Raw genomic sequence first — 20511 nt, forward strand, 5'->3', positions numbered from 1 at the left:
TTCCAGATATGATCTAAACTTATCTATTTCTAGTCTCCAATCATATCTGATTTCTTGTTCAGAGGAATGATCTCCTTTGTGAAGGTTATTTTTCAGTCTCCCTCGTGGAGATTATTATGCCTTCTTCATGGTGGTTATTTGCCAGTGTCTCCTTATTGGAGATTATTTATTTGTCTTTTTATCAGAGATTATTTGCTTGTCTTCTTAATGAAGATCACCTGCTGTCTACTTGTCGGAGATTATTTCTCCTATTGAAGATTATTTGTCTCTTATTGGAGATTATTTTCCCACACAGATGATTTATTCATCTTCTCTGCTGCTCTTCTTTGGGCATTTGTTACTGCTGTTTTTATTTCTGTTGGTGTTCTTTGGTCTGCAACAATGATTCTGTCATCTTCTATTGTCGCAGTTTCCTGGCCGGTTGCTGCTATGTTCTGGATTGTGACTGATATATTCTGCTCCTTATATTGTCTTTGCTGGTTTGGTCTGTGCTTATGGTTATTTTGGTGTGGTGAGCATGGACGGTTCTCTTTGCAGTTCGTTTGTGTGCTACATATTTGGGTGTCATTGCAGTATACTGGCTTCTATAATGGACATATCTGTTCAAGTTTGCTTTAGAATTCAGTCTATTATGTCTTCTTGTTCCAAGCTGGAGCCTTGATATATATGGTCCAGTTTGAAGGGGAGCGTTAAGAGTTGCTATACTTTTTTTTCTGTCTATTGTCTTTAGCTAAGTTAGTAGTCTGTTAGATTGGTACTTAAGCACTGATATGCATCTCCGCATCCTTAGAATTGGTAGAATCGGTACACCGGATTCTTTCAGGTCCTAATTCAGGTGGTAGGAAGCGTTCCCGATTGTTGAGGCACATATCTCTATTTACTTAACACGGTTATTTATGTATTTTTCACTCACTTTAAGTTATATAATACACATGCTGCTCATGGTTGGGTTAAATCTTCTCTCTCCAAGTGTGAGTCTCTTCTCTTCCCTCAATCATTCCTATCTCTTCGTCTTCCTCTTCTCTCTCTTTGATTTCTCCATCACAGTTACTGTTTATTCCTGTTTTTGTCACACCTTCCATACAAGTGGCTAATAATATGTCACTTTAGATAATTCATATAGTTCCCATATGTATATATTTTCACATACTACAATTCATCTATCAGTTTTCTTAACCATCGAGTTGGTTTGACTTCTCTCTTGACAATCTTAATTCTATATTTGCTATTAAAGTTGCACTTATAGCTTCAGTACCAAATTTTGTCTTATGGCCCCTTTGAGTGTTCTCCTTTTGATCGAATGGGTTTCTGGATACATGGTAAGGGTGGTGTAAATGTGGTACAATTACTTTGTGCATGTATGAATACTATTGTTGAGCTCTATTTCTCTCAAGTTACTGGAAGAATGCATTTAAGGATGTAAATGTTGAGCACACTTTTGTAACTTCAGCATGGGTTTGTTAACTCCAAGATAAAGGCTTTTCCTTATAACCAGATACTGCTTTGTCCCTTTTCATTTGCAGGCTGCAAGATTACACACTCCTATTCAATACTCCAAGCCAGATGGGTTGGTTTCATTTGACGTACCAACTTCTCTGTACAGGTTTGCTTATGTGAAGTTATTATGTTTACCTAACTTAATCCAAATACTCTTATGTTGGTAAGAAGGCTTGAAAGTTCTGTGAATAGGCTTTTTCCCCCTGCAATTACCGAAATTTTTTGGTGAAATCAGGGGTGAAATTTGGTCCATTTCACTGAAACTAACAGAATTGGCCATTCTGGGGTCCATACAACAATATTTTTTCTTTAAACTTAAAGAGGTGGCTATATAAGCATGGTTACACATGCTTGGATCATTAAATTAGAGGGTGGGGTGAAACCACCCATACTGGTAGATTGGCTTTGAAACCTATGTTTCTCATGAATAGCATACCTATTGTGTCATTTCCCTTTTCTTACTTATTCTACATATAATTTAGGCATAGAAAATACAACTTTCAATCAAACAATTAAAATATGCGGTAGGAAAGAAGTGAATAACCATAAAATTAGCATACATTTCACAATTATCAAAGTGTGAAACTATTTAACATTACATTCAAATATAAATCTACAATCCATCATTAAAAAGATTTATCAAAGACAATAAGTACAAATTACCCACTGTTTTTTGACAAGTTTATGACCCTAGACCTACATCAATAGCACATTATGTTCCAGGGAGGGTAAAAAACACTAGACTGCCCATGGGACTGATGGAACTATTGCTCAGACTCAATGACATATGCGGTCGTGTCATCCTTTGCCTGGAGAATCTCTCCAAGTCCATCACATCATCCCTGTATATGGTTTGAAATATGGAGAAATTTGACCAAATGATGCTTCGCATAGGGTTGATGTGGATGCTCCACAGTCAACCACCAAACCTTTATTCAGCTGCAAAACAAAGGATTTTGCCAAAATGAGGTTTCTAGCAGTTCTGGAGCTCTTGAATGGAATGGGGAGAAATCTTGATTTTTAATATAGGAAAATGCTTGAAATTTCTCCAAATTATGTATCCCTCCTAATTCAAAAGATATTTCATTTTGGTAATTTTGTAAACATATCATTGGTTGGTAGAACTGTGGTGCCTAGACCATGTACTTGGGTTTAAGGGTCGAAAGTAGGCCTTGGAAAGAAAATTCTATGATAGTCAAGATGATAAGAATATTATGTAGTACTGTTATTCACTATTAAAAGGGGAAAAGTAAAGCCCTATGCTAGTACCATCCGGATTGTAAATATACTACTCTATTTGGCTGACTTTTTTTTCATGTGGGTTGATCTGTCCCATATTACATCTTGCTTAGGCAAAGGGGGGGGGTGGAAAGGAGGATTTAATTCAGCCAGTGATACCTCTGACACATCACATTCTTTCAGTAGTTTGTGAAATATGACGGATCACAGATGAGTACCCAAAAAATATGTGTATGTGAACTAAGCTTGGGAGAACAAAATGGGGAAGGAAAATGTTCCTTTATGAGAGATAATATAGTGAACAGTAAACTTCTTTGATTCTTCTGCAAGTAGTGATGATTCATCCTTTCCCCTTTTTTGCTTTCATTTTCAATTTTTCTGTGATTTTTATTTTCCTGCTCTATTGTTGTAGGAGCAACACAAACCATGAACATGACCAACCAGCCCACCTTCATCTGAAGGACCCCAGCATTCCTGAACTTGTAAATCTGCCAGAATTTGCTGGTCCTGAGTCACGTTACTGTCCAGCACGTGTATATGAGTAATGCCAACAATACTTCAGCTTGTCATTGCATTGATTTTCTATCTTGATTTTTATATGAATTCCCCTCATCTTACCTGGAATGAAGGTATGTCCCAGATGAGAAAGGCCAGCAGAAGTTGCAAATTAATGCTCAAAATTGCCTGCACTGCAAGGTAATGCTCCTTTTCCAATGGGTCTTTCTGATTTATTAGGCATAACTTGCTATTATTTAGGAATGTATCGTCTTCATTTTGCCAGATAGGACACTATTTTAATTAAGATCAAATCGGTAGATCAAAATCATCTTTAGAGAAGTGATTTTCCTTTGTAAAACAGACCTTTGACCAGAATATTAGCTGAATCTGAATTTCTGATTGTTAACTTATCAAATTTCTCTTGCATCTGGTCATACATCATTCACTGTGATTCTGGTTTAAACTAACCTTTTGAAACCTAGGCCCTTGGGCTTCTAGAAACCCATCAGATATGAGTATAAGAATTGACAAAGTTTATTAATAAAACTGAAACAGAGAAAAGGACTGGCTAATCTACCTTGTACTATGGAAGGAACTAAATCCGGACCCCTGGAGCAAGAATTAACTCTGTTCTGATTAGGAGATAATTTTATGTAATACAACCACCCTGCACCCAATGCCTTTTTTTTTTTTTTTTTTTGGGGGTGGGGGTGGGTAAATAAATATATAAAACAGGGAAAAAAAGGGGGGAGGATATGCAAAGCCTATGAAGGCAAGGGCTGCACTAGGCAGGGAGGAAACAACCCATTAAAGGGCCGGGGGGGAGATAAAATAGAAAATGGAAGGCCCCAGGAATCAACAATAAGCCTATTCCTAGTCCTTGGGGTGTCTGAAACTGAACAGTGAGGAGCCCGGCTAAGCTTCGAGGAGACATTAGGATAGATGGCCTTCCAAATCGAATCAAAAGATCTAGAGTTGGAGGACCATCTGCGAACATTTCTCTCCATCCAAATGTGGCTGATGGTGGCAGAAAAGATGAGCTTCCTAGCAGAGTCACAAATCGATCTACCAGCAAAGAACATGTCGATCCAGATCCATTCTCTCTGGAGGGGGAGGGGGCTTCTTTTGGCTGGCCATATCTTGGCAAGGATACTCATCCATATAGGGGAAGAGAATGGGCAGTCGAAAAACAGGTGGTTAATGTCTTCTAGGCCATCCCAACATAGGGAACAAGAGGGTTGAACCCAAATGTACCGATGTTGGAGGAAGTTCTGGGTAAGGGGCAGTTGGAGAGCGCTGTCCAGACTGTAGAATTTGAACCCCTGTGTCAAGGAGAAGGGGGCCCGGAGAGTTACTTAGGTTCTAAGCCGAGGAGGAGAACAGACTAGAAGAAGAAGAGGACCAGAAGATTTTATCAGTCGGACAAGGAGAGGAGTGAGGGAATAAAAAAAGGGAAGGAAGGAGAGGGTATCCATAGGGGGGAGACCAAGCACCCTCGGAGACGATGGCGAAGACATGGGGCTCATTAGGTAGCCGAGAACAGTATACTGTTTTAGCACCAACTTGATGGAGGAGAATGCCAAGAAGATGCCAATTAGCCAAAGGGAAGTCAAAGATCCATTTCCAATGGAGTAGTGGATGGCATTGACCACAATGGGTCTATGAAGGAGAATGTTCCTCCAAACCCAGGAGGAGTTTGGAGAAGAAGGAACAGTCCAAAGAGAATCCTTACCAAGAAAGGAGTAGACCCAGGAAACTCAGATGCTTCAAAGTTTAGAGACTTAAGAGCCGAATGAGCTTAAGGATGGCAGCAGAATTAGCATATTTGATTCTTCTGATTCTAAGGCCTCCTTCTGACTTAGGAAGGAAAATGGAGGACCAGCGGAGAGGGTGAAGAAATCTAGCATGATTAGTGCGTTTCCAGAGAAAGGAGCAAAATAGGGATTTAGTGTCCTTGATAATGGATTTAAGGAGCTGGAAGACTCCAGACCAGTAAATCTAGCTGGATTGGAGGACAAATCTGATGAGTTCCAGCCACCCCACATAAGATAGAATCTTACCTTTCTAGAGCTGCAGTCTTTTACGAATTTGATTGAGCATTGGGGAGCATTGGTGAGACGTTAATCTGGCGGAGATGAGAGGAAGGCCTAGATATTTTACAGGGAGGGATCCCAATTGGAAGCCTATAAGCTTAAGCAACCTAGCTTTGGAGGAATCCGGGACTCCAACAAGGAACAAACGGGTCTTGAGAAGATTGATATGAAGGCCCGATAAAGATTCAAAGGAGGAAAGGGCGGCTATGATGGTTTGGATGGAGAAAGAGTAGCTTTGGAGAAGATCATAAGATCGTCTCCGAAAGCGAGATGTGTGAGGTTAGCAGCTTTGCACTTAGGGATGGGAGAAATGAGGAGGCTATCCGTATGGGATTGGATGGATCTGGAAAGGACTTCCATGGCAAGGCAGAAGAGGAAGGGAGAGAGAGGGCATCCTTGCCTATTCCCGTCCGAGGAGGGGAAGAACCCTGCCTGGGAACCATTGACAAGAATAGAGAACTTGGGGGAGGAAATACAGGAGAGAATCCAGTTGACGAAGACGAGAGGGAAAGACTTGGTAAGAAGGAATTTAAAGATGAAGTCTCATCTAATGGAATCAAAAGCCTTGTGGATATCAATCTTGAGAAGTGCAGCAAGAAAATTAGACTTCCTTACAAACCCTTTCACAATCTCATGGCAAAGAATAATATTATCTGCAATGCTTCTCCCTGCAATGAAAGCAGATTGGTTAAGGCTGACAAGGGATTCAATTACTATCTGAAGCCGATTAGCAAGGATCTTGGCAATGAATTTGTAAAGGAGTTGCAGAGAGAGATCGGTCTGAAGTCAAATATGGAAGAAGCTCCTCCCTTTTTAGGGATGAGGTAGAGGAAGGTATGGTTGATGGGACGGATTTGAGAGGGATTAAAGAAGAAGCTTTTGATTGCCTTAGAGAGATCCGAACTAACTATGTCTCAATAAGAGGAGAAAATTCCCATGCTAAAGCCATCAGGGCCCGGAGCTTTGTTGCCATTGTGGGAATGGATGGTAGAGAATCTCAGAATCAGAGGAGATGGATTGGAGAGAAGGGATGAGTCGGGGGCATGACAAGCGAGTTGAAGTCGAAATTTCGACTCTGCACAAAGTGATGTATAAATAACATATTGGTTGTAAAATTTCGGTGAGATACCAAAATGTTACACGAAATTTCGGCGAGATACCGAAATTTCGACCAAAACAGTATATACTTTTTTCATTTCGTAGTCTGGTTAGTCTTGATAAAAAAATAGGCCGAAATTCCCGAGATATTGGCGATATCACAGCAAGATTTTGAAGCATGTTACACCTCCACTATTAGTACTACATACCCCCGCCTTGATTATTATTCTAAGAAACAAGAGCGGAGCTAGCAGCTGGTGCAAGATCATGAGAGTTCTCTTGAGCTACGTGTAAGACTCGAGAAAATGTATCTGCAAGAGACGCCACCTTGTCACCTCCAAGAATCTGAGACCTAACAGCATAATACTCTAATCCAAGACCAACCAAAAAATCCATAACCGCGGGCTGCTCTGGCTGGTTCTGTGACTTCTGCACATTACCACTAATAGGAAGTAGAACATCCTCTTGAAAGCTGCAAATTACTGAGGTAGAGGTCGCCCTTCCGATCAACTCAATTAAACTCCTGAAACAGCTTATCAATGCAAAAGAGGTTCTATCCAGAATACACATTCAGATAATCCCACAGCTCCTTCACAGTGTCGATATGAGTAACAATATCAACTATAGAATTATCCATCGAGTTCAATAGTTGTCCCAAAATATGTCCATCAATCGTATCCCATGTAGTGTCAGTAGTTGGTTTAATCTTTGTTGGATGATCCTATTGATCACGACCATTTAAAACAGCTGCACAATTTTCTTCCGCTATTGAAAATTGGCAGCTCTTGCAAGCTTCTTCTCTATAATCCTATGAGAGGATGAGGACACCACCTCAGTGACAACATTCTTTGCCTCAATTTCAACCATTGATGTAAAGAGATCGACAAAAAATGACATAAGAACAAAAACTTCAATCCACAGAGAGTAATCTGTAAAATCGATCTAATCTCTTATCAGGGTTTTAGATCACACAATTGATTGACCGTATGTAACTGACTAATCCTAATAAGGGAACAAACTAAATATCTAAACAAACCTCCAACGAATCAGTAACCAGAGAGGAATCGACTGAGATAACAAAATCCTAATGATGGGGACATCAAGACGTACAACCGAAGGAAGAAGAAGACCCAACCTTCTTTACGGGTAGGGTGGAGGATTAGAAGAAGGAAGAAGAAGAAAGAAGAAGAAGAAAGGAAGGCTCGATCCAGCCTTTCCAGCGCTGGATCGAGTCCTCTCCTTCCAAATTTTTCCAAGATTGTGTGGCCCCCACCAAAACTGATAGTTTAGTAGTTTTATTTCCTAGGATTTTGTTTATTTGAGTCTTTAAGTTAATTAGGAAACTAAGTAATTATCCTATTGATTTCTTTGTAGAAAGTTTATTTGTTTATGAAATAGCATTCCTAGAATAATCTCTTCTTTTTAGTAATGAGTCTCTTATTTATGTAAGGCCATTGGCCACGGTTCTAATTAATGAATGATAATTGAAAAAAAAGCCGAGCAAACCCCCCACCCCTCTCACGATTCTCTCTTTCAATCTCTTCTTTCTCACCCTCTCTTTCTCGCCTTTCTCTCTTTATTCTCTCTCAGTTCTCTCTTCTCTTACCTCCCTCCCTCTCTTACTTTTATACCTTTTCTCACTGGAACTATTGTTGGATTGTTGACTCGAACTACTACTGTATACTGTTACTATTGCTGCTTACTGCCTATTGCTGCCGGCCAACATTTGTTGCTGCTACTACCTTTTGATGTTGAACTGTTGCTGCTGCCTTTGATGCTGAACTATTGCTGATCTTCTCTTCAATACTGGGTTGTTATCCTTTACGACAAGGACTGGGCTGCTGCTGATCTCTTTTCAACAATCAGATTGTTGTTGGACATCTTCTTCGATTCTGGGTTCTCTCCCTTTATTCTCAGGCCTGGGCAGCAGATAAGTATGGAGTAAACCCTCCTATACCCTCCATTATCCCCTCATTATTTACCCTGTTACTTCCATTGAAACCCACCCCCCTTTTGCCATTGTTTAATCTTTTATGTACCACACTGTTTGCCTTAAGTATTGCTGGTCTTCTTATTACTAGTACAACTGATTTTAGAGCATATAGCATGGGGTTTCTATCTACTTTTGATGCTTAATAAACTAGTGTTGTTGCCTAATTTTGGTTACTGTCATGTTCCCTACCCCATGTTTCCCCTTGAAGCCTGTGTGAGTTTATGTGTTTTTCTTCCCAGATTATTATTACCCTTTGTTACTTTGTTTATTAGTCTTATTCTATTTTGCATGTTAAATCTTGTTTGCTGAGTTTATTTTGTCCTGTCTACCCAAGTCCCTTGAGGTAACCCTACCTAATTAGTTAATCTTGTAGGAAACCTAGTCCCCTAGGAATCCCCTACATCATCTTGGTATCAGAGCATGGTTTTGTCTAGGTTTAGGGTAATTAGGTACTGCTGTCCCTTGTTTACATGTGTTACCTTTCGAGGTCTAGTCTCCGTCACCATCTGTCCGTAGTCGAGTTGAGCTAAGAGAGCGATACCATAGATTAGAGGACACCCTTTTCTTTCTTAAGTTGGCGGGACCAAATAGCATTGGACGCTATTCCCTCCAAAAGCACATACTTGAGAGGGAGATTTTTGACCTCAAGATTGAAAGGGCTAACTACTTGTCTCAATTGGAGATTCTGAGTAGACCTTGAGTCTTTGGTGGCAACCGTACCTTAGCTACCCATCTCCTTATGTCCACTCGTAGTGGTAGAGCATACCAAGGTATGTCTGACCCTCCTAGCGCCTCCACCCAATCTGAGCAACTGGATGAATTCATGAAAGCCGTCCAAGCTATACAGGAAACACAAGCTGCCCATCTCCAAGCCCTTACCGATAAGTTGGCTGCCCTTGAGACAAGTGCCCAAAACCTTGATGGACGGCAAGGCTGTAACACAACTGGCACTGAATCTAGGGGCAGAGGCCCTAACCCTGAGGAAGTAAATGAGAATAACCAGACTAATGGTTATGACCAGATAGGGGATAACTTCCAAGGCTTAGGGCATGGTAGGGCTCGGGGTAGGGGTCGAGGCCCACCGCCAAGATGCCAAACCCAATATAGAAATGATGAGGGTTATGAGCATCCTGATAGGGGCTTTGATGTCAGACGGATGATTAAGGTAGATGCCCCTACCTATGATGGTCAGATTGATGCTAGGATCCTTCTGGATTAGATCAAGCAGATGGATAGGTACTTCGATTTCTACGATATGCTAGAGGAATTCCGCTACCGATTTGCTAAGTTCAAGCTTATTGGAGCTACCCAGGACTTCTGGACAGACCTAGAGTACCAGGAGGACCACCTAGGACTTGAGCCAATCACTACCTGGGTAGAGATGCAAGAGCAGCTCCAGAGGAAATTTTTGCCTATCACTTATAGGCTCCAGTTGTTGAATGAAATGAATACCCTGAAACAAGGAAAGTTGACTGTGACCGAATACATGAGCAAGTTCAATGAATTGAAAATTAGAAGCCGTATTCGGGAGGATGTAGAGCAGACACTATCCAGATTCCTTATCGGACTCAACTCCGAAATTCAGTCTCGTATAGCACCCCACCTGGTGCGAGACATTCCATAGGCCTTCAGGATAGCCCTTGAGGTGGAATCCTCCATGAGAACTTATTCTCACAGGAAGAGCTACTAAGCTGGGGAGTTCCAATTTAGAAAACCACCCCAAGGCTCAACTGGATTCCCAAAACCCACTGCTGCACCACAGCGCCAATTTGACAACAAGGGTCAAGGAATTTTGGGAGAAGCACCCAAGAGTAGTGGGAAACAACAGTACTTCAAGTGTCGCGGGTTTAGCAACTTCTCCAGAGAGTCCCAATAGGAATCTTTATGTTGGAGAGCAGACCCCTGAAGAAGGTGACCAAGAGGGGTTTCAGGACCATGAGTATGAGGACCATAGACCAGATGAGACCATATCTGATGAGAACACCAAAGAGGCCGGTGACCTCAAGCTCAGCATTGTGCGTGCATGGTCTCACAACCTAAGAGTAGCGATGATTGGCGACGAACTAATATTTTCATCACTTACATATGTCATTAGGGCAAGAACTGTCGCGTCGCCATAGACAGCGGGAGTTGCATGAATGTGATCGCCAAGAGCGTTGTTGCTCAAATGGGCCTCAAACCTGAACCCCACCCCAAGCCTTCCACGGTTGCCTGGGTTGATCAGTTCACCATTCCCGTTAATCTAAGGTGTTTAGTTCCCCTACACTTTGCAGGATATGAGGATCAAGTGTGGTGTGATGTCCTAGAGATTGATGTTGCCCACATCATCCTAGGTAGACCCTGGTTATATGATCGGGATGTCACCAGTTACGGGAAGTATAACACCTATGTCTTTGAGTTCAAAGAGAAGAAGATTAGAGTGACCCCCAGTGCCCCTAGGGAAGTTAGGGTTCCAGAACACAAGGGAAGTACATCTAAACACACCCCCACCAAAACACTCAACATTTTAAATCAACAACAATTTGAAGGAGAGTGTCAAGAGTCTGGGGTGATTTATGCTCTAGTTTTCGTACAGAGTAATACCGATAGATCACGCTTATTCACTGAGGCTCCAAGAGAAGTGCGACCCTTGTTGAGGAAATTCAAGAGGTTATTCCCTGAAGAACTACCTAATGAGTTACCGCCTATGCGTGACATCAGCTCGCTATTGACTTAGTTCCAGGATCCTCTCTCCCGAACTTACCCCATTACCGAATGAATCTCAAAGAACACGCCGAACTCAAATGGCAAGTGGATGAACTACTACAGAAGGGATTCATTAGGGAAAGCCTTAGCCCGTGTGTTGTACCTGCCTTGCTCACGCCAAAGAAAGATGGCACCTGGCGTATGTGTGTTGATAGTAGGGCCATCAATAAGATCACCATCAAGTATAGGTTCCCTATCCCTAGGCTTGATGACATGTTGGATATGATGGCCAACTCTTCCATCTTTTCAAAGATTGATCTCAAGAGTGGGTACCACCAGATTAGGGTTAGGCCTGGAGATGAGTGGGAGACAGCCTTCAAGACGAAGGATGGCCTCTTTGAGTGGTTAGTTATGCCTTTTGGCTTGTCAAATGCACCTAGCACCTTCGTGAGGATAATGAATCAAGTGCTTCAACCATTCATTGGCAAGTTCCTAGTGGTTTACTTTGATGACATCCTCATCTATAGTAAGACCCCGTCTTCCCACTTGGATCATTTACAGAAGGTTTTTCATGTGCTCTTACAAGAGAAACTCTATGTCAACCTCAAGAAGTGCACCTTCCTGAGTGATCAAGTCATCTTCCTAAGATTTGTTGTGTCAACTCAGGGAGTATCTGCTGACCCTGAGAAAGAGAGCGATTATAGAGTGGTCTGAGCCAACTAATGTCCATGAGGTAAGAAGCTTTCATGGCTTAGCCACTTTCTACAGGAGGTTCTTCCGGTTTAGTTTCATTATGTCTCCTATCACCGATTGCATAAAAAAGGAGCTTCAATGGACTAAGAGTACTACGAAGGCCTTTAATGAGATTGAGAAGCTTATGACTGAAGCTCCAGTCCTGCGCCTCCCAGATTTTTCTAAGGTCTTCAAAGTGAATTGCGATGCATCTGGTATTGGGATAGGTGGTGTCCTAGGATAAGAGGGCCACCTTGTTGCCTATTTTAGTGAGAAGCTTAATAAAGCTAGGCAACGATATTCCACATACGACAAGGAATTCTATGCGGTTGTCCAATCACTGCGCTATTAGCGACATTACCTTTTACCGCAAGAATTCGTGTTATTCTCTGACCACCAGGCTCTGAGATACCTGAGTGCCCAAAAGAAACTTAACCACAGGCATGCCAAGTGGGTTGAGTTTCTCCAAGAGTACACTTTTGTACTCAAGCATAGACCTGGTGTCGAGAATCATGCTGCAGATGCATTGAGCCTGGTGAACATGTTCCTTAGTCACACCAATGCTAGGAGTCGGGCTAATGTGTTACTCCAAGCAATGAGTGTAAAAGTTGTAGGGTTCGAGCGAGTGAAGGACCAATACCCCACCTATCCTGATTTTAGTGAGCCGTTCACTTCCTTAAGTGAAGGCAACCTGGTCAACCGCTCGGACTACCTACTTAGGGAGGGCTTCCTTTTTAAAGGAAGCAAGTTGTGCATTCCTAGGACTTCAATCCGAGATTTCTTGATCTAGGAATTACATGTTGGGGGAGTCGTTGGCCATTTCGGTCGAGATAAGACCATCACCCTCGTTAAGGACCGATTCTTTTGGCCAGGACTGAAGAGGGATGTTGCTAGAGTTGTGAGTCAGTGTAGGACATGCCAGACCTCTAAACAACAAAAGCAAAACACAGGATTGTACACTCCCCTACCCGTTCCCCATTCCCCATTCCCCATTCCCCATTCCCCATTCCCCTTGGCACAGGACCTTAGCATGGACTTCGTGCTTGGTCTACCAAAAACTTCGAGGGGCCATGATTCTGTTTATGTGGTTGTGGACCGCTTCTCGAAGATGGCCCATTTCATCCCATGCTCTAAGACCTCTGATGCATCCATAGTAGCCAGACTTTTCTTTAATGAGGTTGTCAAGTATCATGGGTTGCCCCTTACCATAGTGTCCGATAGGAATGTTAAGTTCACTAGTCATTTTTGGAGGACCCTGTGGCAGATGATGGGCACGAATCTCCGTTTTTCCTCAGCTTTCCACCCTCAGACCGATGGCCAAACTGAGGTTGTCAATAGGAGCTTTGGGAATTTATTGCTTTGCCTCATAGGAGAACACCTTACCAGTTGGGATCAAGTCCTTAGCCAGGCTAAGTTTGCATATAATAGTTCTAAGAACTGTACCACTGGTCTGTCCCCCTTTAAGATCTATTCAGGATACCAGCCCCGGGCACCCATAGACCTTATCCCAGTCGTGTCTAGCTAGGACCTCCTAGTCAGCCGAGTCTTTTACTCAGTATATACATGATTTACATGCAAGTATAAGAAAACAGATAGCACTGAGCAACGAACAATATAAGCCGAAGGCAGATGTGCATAGAAGGCTACAAGAGTTTCAAGAGGGTGATATGGTGATGGTTAGAATTAAGCCGCAACGTTTTGTTAAGGGAAAAGCAAGCAAGCTGCATGCTCGTAGCACAGGTCCGTTCAAAGTACTCAAGAGGATAGGTGCCAATGCGTATGTTCTTGATCTACCAGCTAGTATGGAAATCAGTAATATTTTCAATGTTGAAGACCTTGTCCCATACCATGGTACCTCTACCATTACCCCTTTCTATCCTGATGACTTTAAGGACTTCCCCTTCACCATTGATGAGATTACTGAACCAAACTAACCACTTCCCCCCACCTTATTACCACCTGTGCCTATGGTCACGAGAAGGACTGAAGAAATTGAGAAAATCCTTGATGAGAAGATTGTGTCCACACACTGGAGGTTCTAGAGAGTCTTTGGTCAAGTGGCGTGGACGTCCGGAAATTGACAACACTTGGATCACAATGCAAGAAGTCCAACAACTCAACCCAGACCTACTTGAATATTATATGAGCTTTAATTCATTGGAGATGAAATCTTCCAAGCCGGGGAGAGTTGATGGGGACATTAAGATGTACATCCGAAGGAAGAAGAAGACCCAACCTTCTTTCTGGTTGGAGGATTAGAAGAAGGAAGAAGAATAAAGAAGAAGAAAGGAAGGCTCAATCCAGCCTTTCCAGCGTTGGATCGAGTCCTCTCCTTCCAAATTTTGCCAAGATTGTGTGGCCCCCACCAAATCTGATAGTTTAGTAGTTTTATTTCCTAGGATTTTGTTTATTTGAGTCTTTAAGTTAATTAGGAAACTAAGTAATTATCCTATTGATTTCTTTTTAGAAAGTTTCTTTGTTTATGAAATAGCATTCCTAGAATAATCGCTTCTTTTTAGTAATTAGTCTCTTATTTATGTAAGGCCATTGGCCACGGTTTCTAATTAATGAATGATAATTGAAAAAAACATCCAAGGAGCAAACCCCCCACCCCTCTCACGATTCTCTCTCTTTCAATCTTGTCTTTCTCACCCTCTCTTTCTCACCTTTCTCTCTTTATTCTCTCTCGGTTCTCTCGGTTCTCTTACCTCCCTCCCCCTCTTACTTTTATACCTTTTCTCACTGGAACCATTTCTGGATTGTTGACTCGAACTACTACTGTATACTGTTACTGTTGCTGCTTACTGTCTACTGCTGCCGGCCAGCATCTGCTGCTGCTACTACCTTTTGATGTTGAACTGTTGTTGCTGCCTTTGATGCTGAACTGCTGCTGATCTTCTCTTCAATACTGGGTTGCTGTTATCCTTTACGACAAGGACTGGGCTGCTGCTGATCTCTTTTCAACCATCGGACTACTGTTGGACATCTTCTTCGATTCTAGGTTCTCTCCCTTTATTCTCAGGCCTGGGCAGCAGATAAGTATAGAGTAAACCCTCCTATACCCTCCATTATCCCCTCATTATTTACCCTATTACTTCCATTAAAACCCACCCCCCTTTTGCCATTGTTTAATCTTTTATGTAACACACTGTTTGCCTTAAGTATTGTTGGCCTTCTTATTACAAGTACACCTGATTTTAGAGCATATAGCATGGGGTTTCTATCTACTTTTGATGCTTAATAAACTAGTGTTGTAACCTAATTTTGGTTGCTGCCATGTTCCCTACCCCATGTTTCCCCTTGAAGCTTGAGTGAGTTTATGTGTTTTTCTTCCTAGATTATTATTGCCCTTTGCTACTTTGTTTATTAGTCTTATTCTATTTTGCATGTTAAATCTTGTTTGCTGAGTTTATTTTGTCCTGTCTACCCAAGTCCCTTGAGGTAACCCTACCTAGTTAGTTAATCTTGTAGGAAACCTAGTCCCCTAGGAATCCCCTACATCACCTAATCTGGTGAAAAAGGAGAATATCTATGGTTGGTTGTGTAGTGCTCCAATGATGCTCAAATCTGGCCTGAATGTTCTTGATATGATGCTTAATAATCCCTTAAAAGGATTTTCCAAACTGAGTCCACACTTGAGAGATATGGCCAAAATCAATTTTGGCAGAGAGACAAAACCCCGACAGCTAGAATCGATTTCTCCAACTTAAGCAATTCAGTCCTCAAGCCATATAACCTAACCTGCAATTACTCACAATAATACCTTAAGTTGATTCTTCAAGACATACAATTGATCAAAACCAATCAAACTTTCATTCACAAATCAGAAAACTAGGGCATGAAACCACCCCCCCTTTAAGAAGTCGTGGAACCCTTAGAAAGAACCAGTAACATCCTTCTTGTCCTAATTGGATTCTTTCTAGGATCCCTCCTGGTTAAATATCTGGGTTACCTCTCATTTTCTTAAGGCTGACTGCCCATTATTGTTCCCTTGAGCATGATGTTTTGAGGTAAAGGCTTCAGCTTTGGAAAGGTAAGGTTCTCTCCTATGCGGACCTCTGAACTCTGATCAGATCTGTGCTTCAATCCATGTAACTCTATTAGTCTGGCATTTTTCCCTTCCTACCTCTTCCATCAAGGTTATGGAGACCATTTTCTGCTCGTTTCTCTGAAAAGTGGCTGATTCCACCAAATTCCTCCATCCGATTAATTGGGATGTAGTATGCCTTCCCAAATCTAAGGGAGGCTTGGGGTATAGAAGAATTATAGAAGCCAATTTTGTTGGGATTCTCAAACTCATCTGGAAGATGACTTCCAAGCACAATAGTATTTGGGTCTCTTGGCTCTATTGTTCTCCCCTAAAGAATGACTCCCTTTGGCCTACCCCCAGCTCTAAGGATGCTTCTTGGATTTGGCGAAAAATCCTTAGTCTTAGACCTTAAGCTCTTAATGTCATTTTCCTGCATTATAGGCATTGGATCTTTGACTTCCCTCTGGTTAGATCCCTGGAATCCTTCGGGCATCCACCATTCCTTGATCTCCCCTAAGTCCATCTACTCCTTTGGTTTGAGTAGATCAACCACTGTCGCCTCGATTAGTTATGAAGGTTGCTGGACTCCCCCTTCTTCTTCTCCCCCGAGCTGATCTTTTTGGTCTTTTCTGATGTTAAACCATTTTTTTCCTACCCCTTCACTTCCTCTGTCTGGAAGAGGGTCCTTCGCAATTGCTGGCCATCCAGAAGTAGCATCCTCCCCTTTCCTAGAGAGTGGATTTGGATCGACATGACTTTTGCTAGCTCCTCTATTTGTGATACTGCTGGGAATCTTGCCTTCTGTGCCACCATCAACCATATTTGGATGGAGAGATATCTTCGTGGATGGACTATCAACTCTTGCTCCTTTGGTCAGATTTGGAAGGCCATCTACTTTGATTTTAACTCAAAGCTTAGGTCCCTTCGCCACCGCACTATTAGAGGCACCCCAAGGAACAAGTTCATTCTTGTATCCTAGGGGCTCCCTGTCTCCATTAACTCTCCCCCCCCCCCCCGGATAGGTTTAGGTTTGTTGGGCTTGCCTTTGCACTGTTGTACCAAGGTTTGTTTTGTTAGGTACTGCTATTTTCTGTTGGTTGGGGCCTCTCTCCTTCCCCCCGCCCTCTTTTTTCCTTGTATATTCTTCTTCTCCCGCATGGTAATATGAGTTGATTTATTCATCCAAAAAAAAAAACAGCCAATTATAAGAAGGGGCTGTTACTAGTGATACAGTGATAGCAGAGATCAATGTGCTTGCTTAGGGATTAAGCTCTGATACCATGTAAAGAGAAGAAAGAAAAAGAGAAGAGAGAGAGAGACGATAGTGGAACTTGGGAGTCCCAATCGATTAGATTGAGACTGCCCTACTTCATTCATTATATGGCCCAAGTATTACAGCAGTCCTATTAAGAATAGGACACCCAAAATAGGAAACAAAACTGACTTACCTAAGTCTTACCTATGTCCACAAGGACTAGACCAAAACACCCCTAGGAGGAGTCATGACTTGCGCTAAACAGTAAGCCAGACTCCTCTCTCGACAATGACTTCTTACAAACATGAAGTGGTTTTGAGGCTCATATCCCTTGACAGCAGTGAGGGCACCTTGGGCATGTCAAGTTGGCTACCCACTGGGAGAAATTCAATAGCCAAGGTCCAACATGATAAAGAATTATGCTTCTGTAGGCTTTGGAGTTGAGAGTACAGGAGTATCAAAGGTTCTGCGACACAATTAGTTTATGTTAAAAGAAATAGCTTTGGGGGATTTTATGTTATTTTATTGAGGGGAAAGAGTCTTCTGAATGTGGGAGACAATTGTCTATCCCTAGTAGTTTTGGTTTGTTTGAAGAATGATGTAGGGTATTTTCAGGGAATAGTGAGGGCCAATGGGGGGAGGGCGGACTGATGTAGATAGACATGCTGGCCTCCACTATCCAAGGAAAAAACAGCCCAGCCAGCCGAGCCTTAGAGCTGATTGCGCCATTCCAAAGCCTAGTTTTGGTTTAATCTGGTTCAGTTTTTGCAGTCTTAGAACCAGCTAGTTATGGCCATCGAACCAGCTATGTTTCCTTGGTATTTTGTTCTCTTTTTTACCTTCTACAAGCCCTTCTACAACAGCCATCGATTGAAGAAACCAACAGCTTCCAAAAGCAGTTTTCCCTCTCCTGCAATTTATTTTGTGTGCTATATTTTGTCCTCTTGTGGTTTGACTGGTCAACTACAGCTTGGAGTGTGGAGTTAGTGTTCTAGAAGAATCCATATATTGTCCTTCTGTATCGTCTTAGTGAGCAAGTTACTAGTATTAGGAGTTTTATGTTCTAAGTCCATTATTTTCCTATTTCAGTTTGTTTTCTAATTTAGAAGTTTCTATATAATTGAGTCCTTAACCTCTACTTTATAAAGAGGTGCTGCTGTAACAAAAATCACTATTGATTATTAAATGAATTTGCAGCATTACTTGCTCCCTAATTCTAAGAAAGAATTGTTTCAACAGCTGAGATAGCTGTGGGTGAGAGACCAGGACTGAGAAAGTCCACGCCACCCATATCTATCCTTCTGTGTTCTCTTTTCTCTTCTTGTTTTGATCTTTGTGAGTGAGTGAGTGATCAAGTGTGGATTGCAACCAAATTAAAGCCTGAAGGAACATCTACAGATTGAAGTCCATGAATAGCTCAAAGGACAGAATCGATTTCAGCAAGAGAGGAGGGTCTTCTTAGGCCGAGGTCAATCTTCCCATCTCCTTGGTCTGTAGCCCTATCAGCCAACCCTTTTAGGGTTTTATTCGCCGCCCCCCAAAGGAGCACTCGACCAGCACAGCAGCCCATTGGAGTCTCCCACAAGCAATTGCAAGTTTTCTCCATAAAAACCCTAATCTGCCTATATCTGATTGTGTTTGGCTTCCTATCTACTTGGTGGGTTTCCGCCATAGTTGGAGGATAGTTTGGAGGTGTTCTTAGCTACACGTGTTCAAAGTTTGAGGCTCATCTGAGCCTTGGATTGTGACTTCTCAATTTTCTCTTGTTTCAGCCTATTTTCTCTAATATGAGTAGTTCTTCTCAGAAATCAGATCTGAAACTCAAATTTGAGTGGGGTTTGGAGTTGCATATTATCTGGGATCGTTTGCTTCGGTGAATGACCTTACATCCCGGACCTTGGTGCAGCAGTGTGGTTGCTCCATTGTGACCAAGTGGTCGACGATTCCAGTTGCGAAACAGCCTCTCCACAAAGTAGGGGTAAATGCGTTCATTATGACCCTCCCCAGACCCCACAACGGGAGCCTCATGCACTGGGTAAGCTTTTTTAGTGAGAGCTAATGGGGCCTTCCTATTTTCAGCTCCATATTTTCAATTCAATAAAAGTGCAAGCAATCACGTATCGCAACAAGCCCTTTTTGAGCCATGTGGAGGACCCGTGTGGTCAATCTGAACTGTTGTTTTGATAGGCAACCTTGTGGATTGGAAACATGTCAAATTTGGTGGTCCAACTCAACTGTGTTGCTCATCTTGTATTTGGAATCCTCCATGGGTGATTTCAACTATTAAATTCACTTGTACCTTGTGTTTTTTTTTCTAACTTTGACCATCTTTTTGGTTACGTTTGTGTATCCATTTTGAGTTGAAATTTTACAGGTATACAAGGGACAGTGGGTCCACCTCCCCCAAAATTTGACCACGAAATGAGTTGCCACTTGGTAGTTATGGGCTGCCTGTTGTGAACGGCCAAGTGCAACACGCATTGCACTTCTGACTTCCTTTTTCAGAAGTTAAAGTGGTGGAAAGAGGAGGCCTGCAGTTGAGTTTATTATGATTTGAGTTTGAGAAATTGGTTGTCCATTGAGTTTTACTGCAGCTGGAATGCTATTACTAAATTCTACTGAAACTTTGATGGTAACCTGCTATGATTGAGTTATTTTGGTAAGAATTGACCGGCATATTTTGTGTCTTTTTCTAAAATATATCAAAATGGTTGAGGTGGATTAGTAAACTATCTTAGCAGTCTAGTTGTGAGCTCTGAAAACCCCAGGTAGAGTTACTCCGATAAGACGAGGCTTTGTGGGTGATTTTTCAGTTTCCGTTCAAGATATTAATTTTCATGAATTTTGACGCTTGATTATTCTTGGACAAAATTATGAAGTTGGTGATCTAAATTTCTGCTCTGTTACTAATTGTTTTATATTGTTTGCTAAGTTATGCAACATTCTGAAAGCTTGTAAAGTCAAGTGGGTTGAACTTTTCAGGCATGTGATATCAAGGACCCGAAACAGAATATTGAGTGGACTGTACCGGAAGGAGGTGGTGGTCCTGGTTATTCAGTCATGTAGATAAACCCTTCTTTTTTAGTTCATATTTTTGTAAAAGCAATAAACTTCAGACTTTGTTGAAAAATAATAATAAATTAAGAGCTTCAGATCTTTTTCTCAATGGATACTTCATAACTAGTTTACTTCGCAGCCGCTAATTCAAATGTTTCTGGGAAGAAAAGGTATGGATCTGTGGTTTTTCACAAGTTTACAGTAGAAGCTTTTGTTCATTGTCTGTCTGCAAACGAGATCTCAAACACTTAGAAATCTAAGAGAAAGTAAATACAGCTATTTCCCAAAAAAAAGAAAAAGAAAAAAAGAAATCAGTCATCATTTTCTTTTCGGA

General features: G+C 41.8%; 1 protein-coding gene across 5 annotated transcripts in view; it reads left to right on the forward strand.

The window, feature by feature from the left end:
- Positions 1-20286, forward strand: part of LOC122091526 (electron transfer flavoprotein-ubiquinone oxidoreductase, mitochondrial) — a 134509-nt gene extending 114223 nt beyond the window's left edge. Inside the window, exons 14-17 of one of the 5 annotated variants that reach the window (XM_042661532.1) lie at positions 1524-1603; positions 3149-3277; positions 3366-3432; positions 8257-8719. In XM_042661532.1, coding sequence (XP_042517466.1) covers positions 1524-1603; positions 3149-3277; positions 3366-3432; positions 8257-8370 — 390 coding nt within the window. In that variant the 3' untranslated portion in view covers positions 8371-8719. Of the gene's footprint in view, positions 1-1523; positions 1604-3148; positions 3278-3365; positions 3433-8256; positions 8720-19494; positions 20013-20080 lie in introns of those variants that run through there. The other 4 variants (XM_042661528.1, XM_042661531.1, XM_042661530.1 and 1 more) reach the window with 4 other exon arrangements.
- The last annotated feature ends 225 nt before the right edge of the window (positions 20287-20511 follow it).

This window comes from Macadamia integrifolia, chromosome 10 (assembly GCF_013358625.1).
Source record: "Macadamia integrifolia cultivar HAES 741 chromosome 10, SCU_Mint_v3, whole genome shotgun sequence".
In the NCBI taxonomy this organism is placed as follows: domain Eukaryota; kingdom Viridiplantae; phylum Streptophyta; class Magnoliopsida; order Proteales; family Proteaceae; genus Macadamia; species Macadamia integrifolia.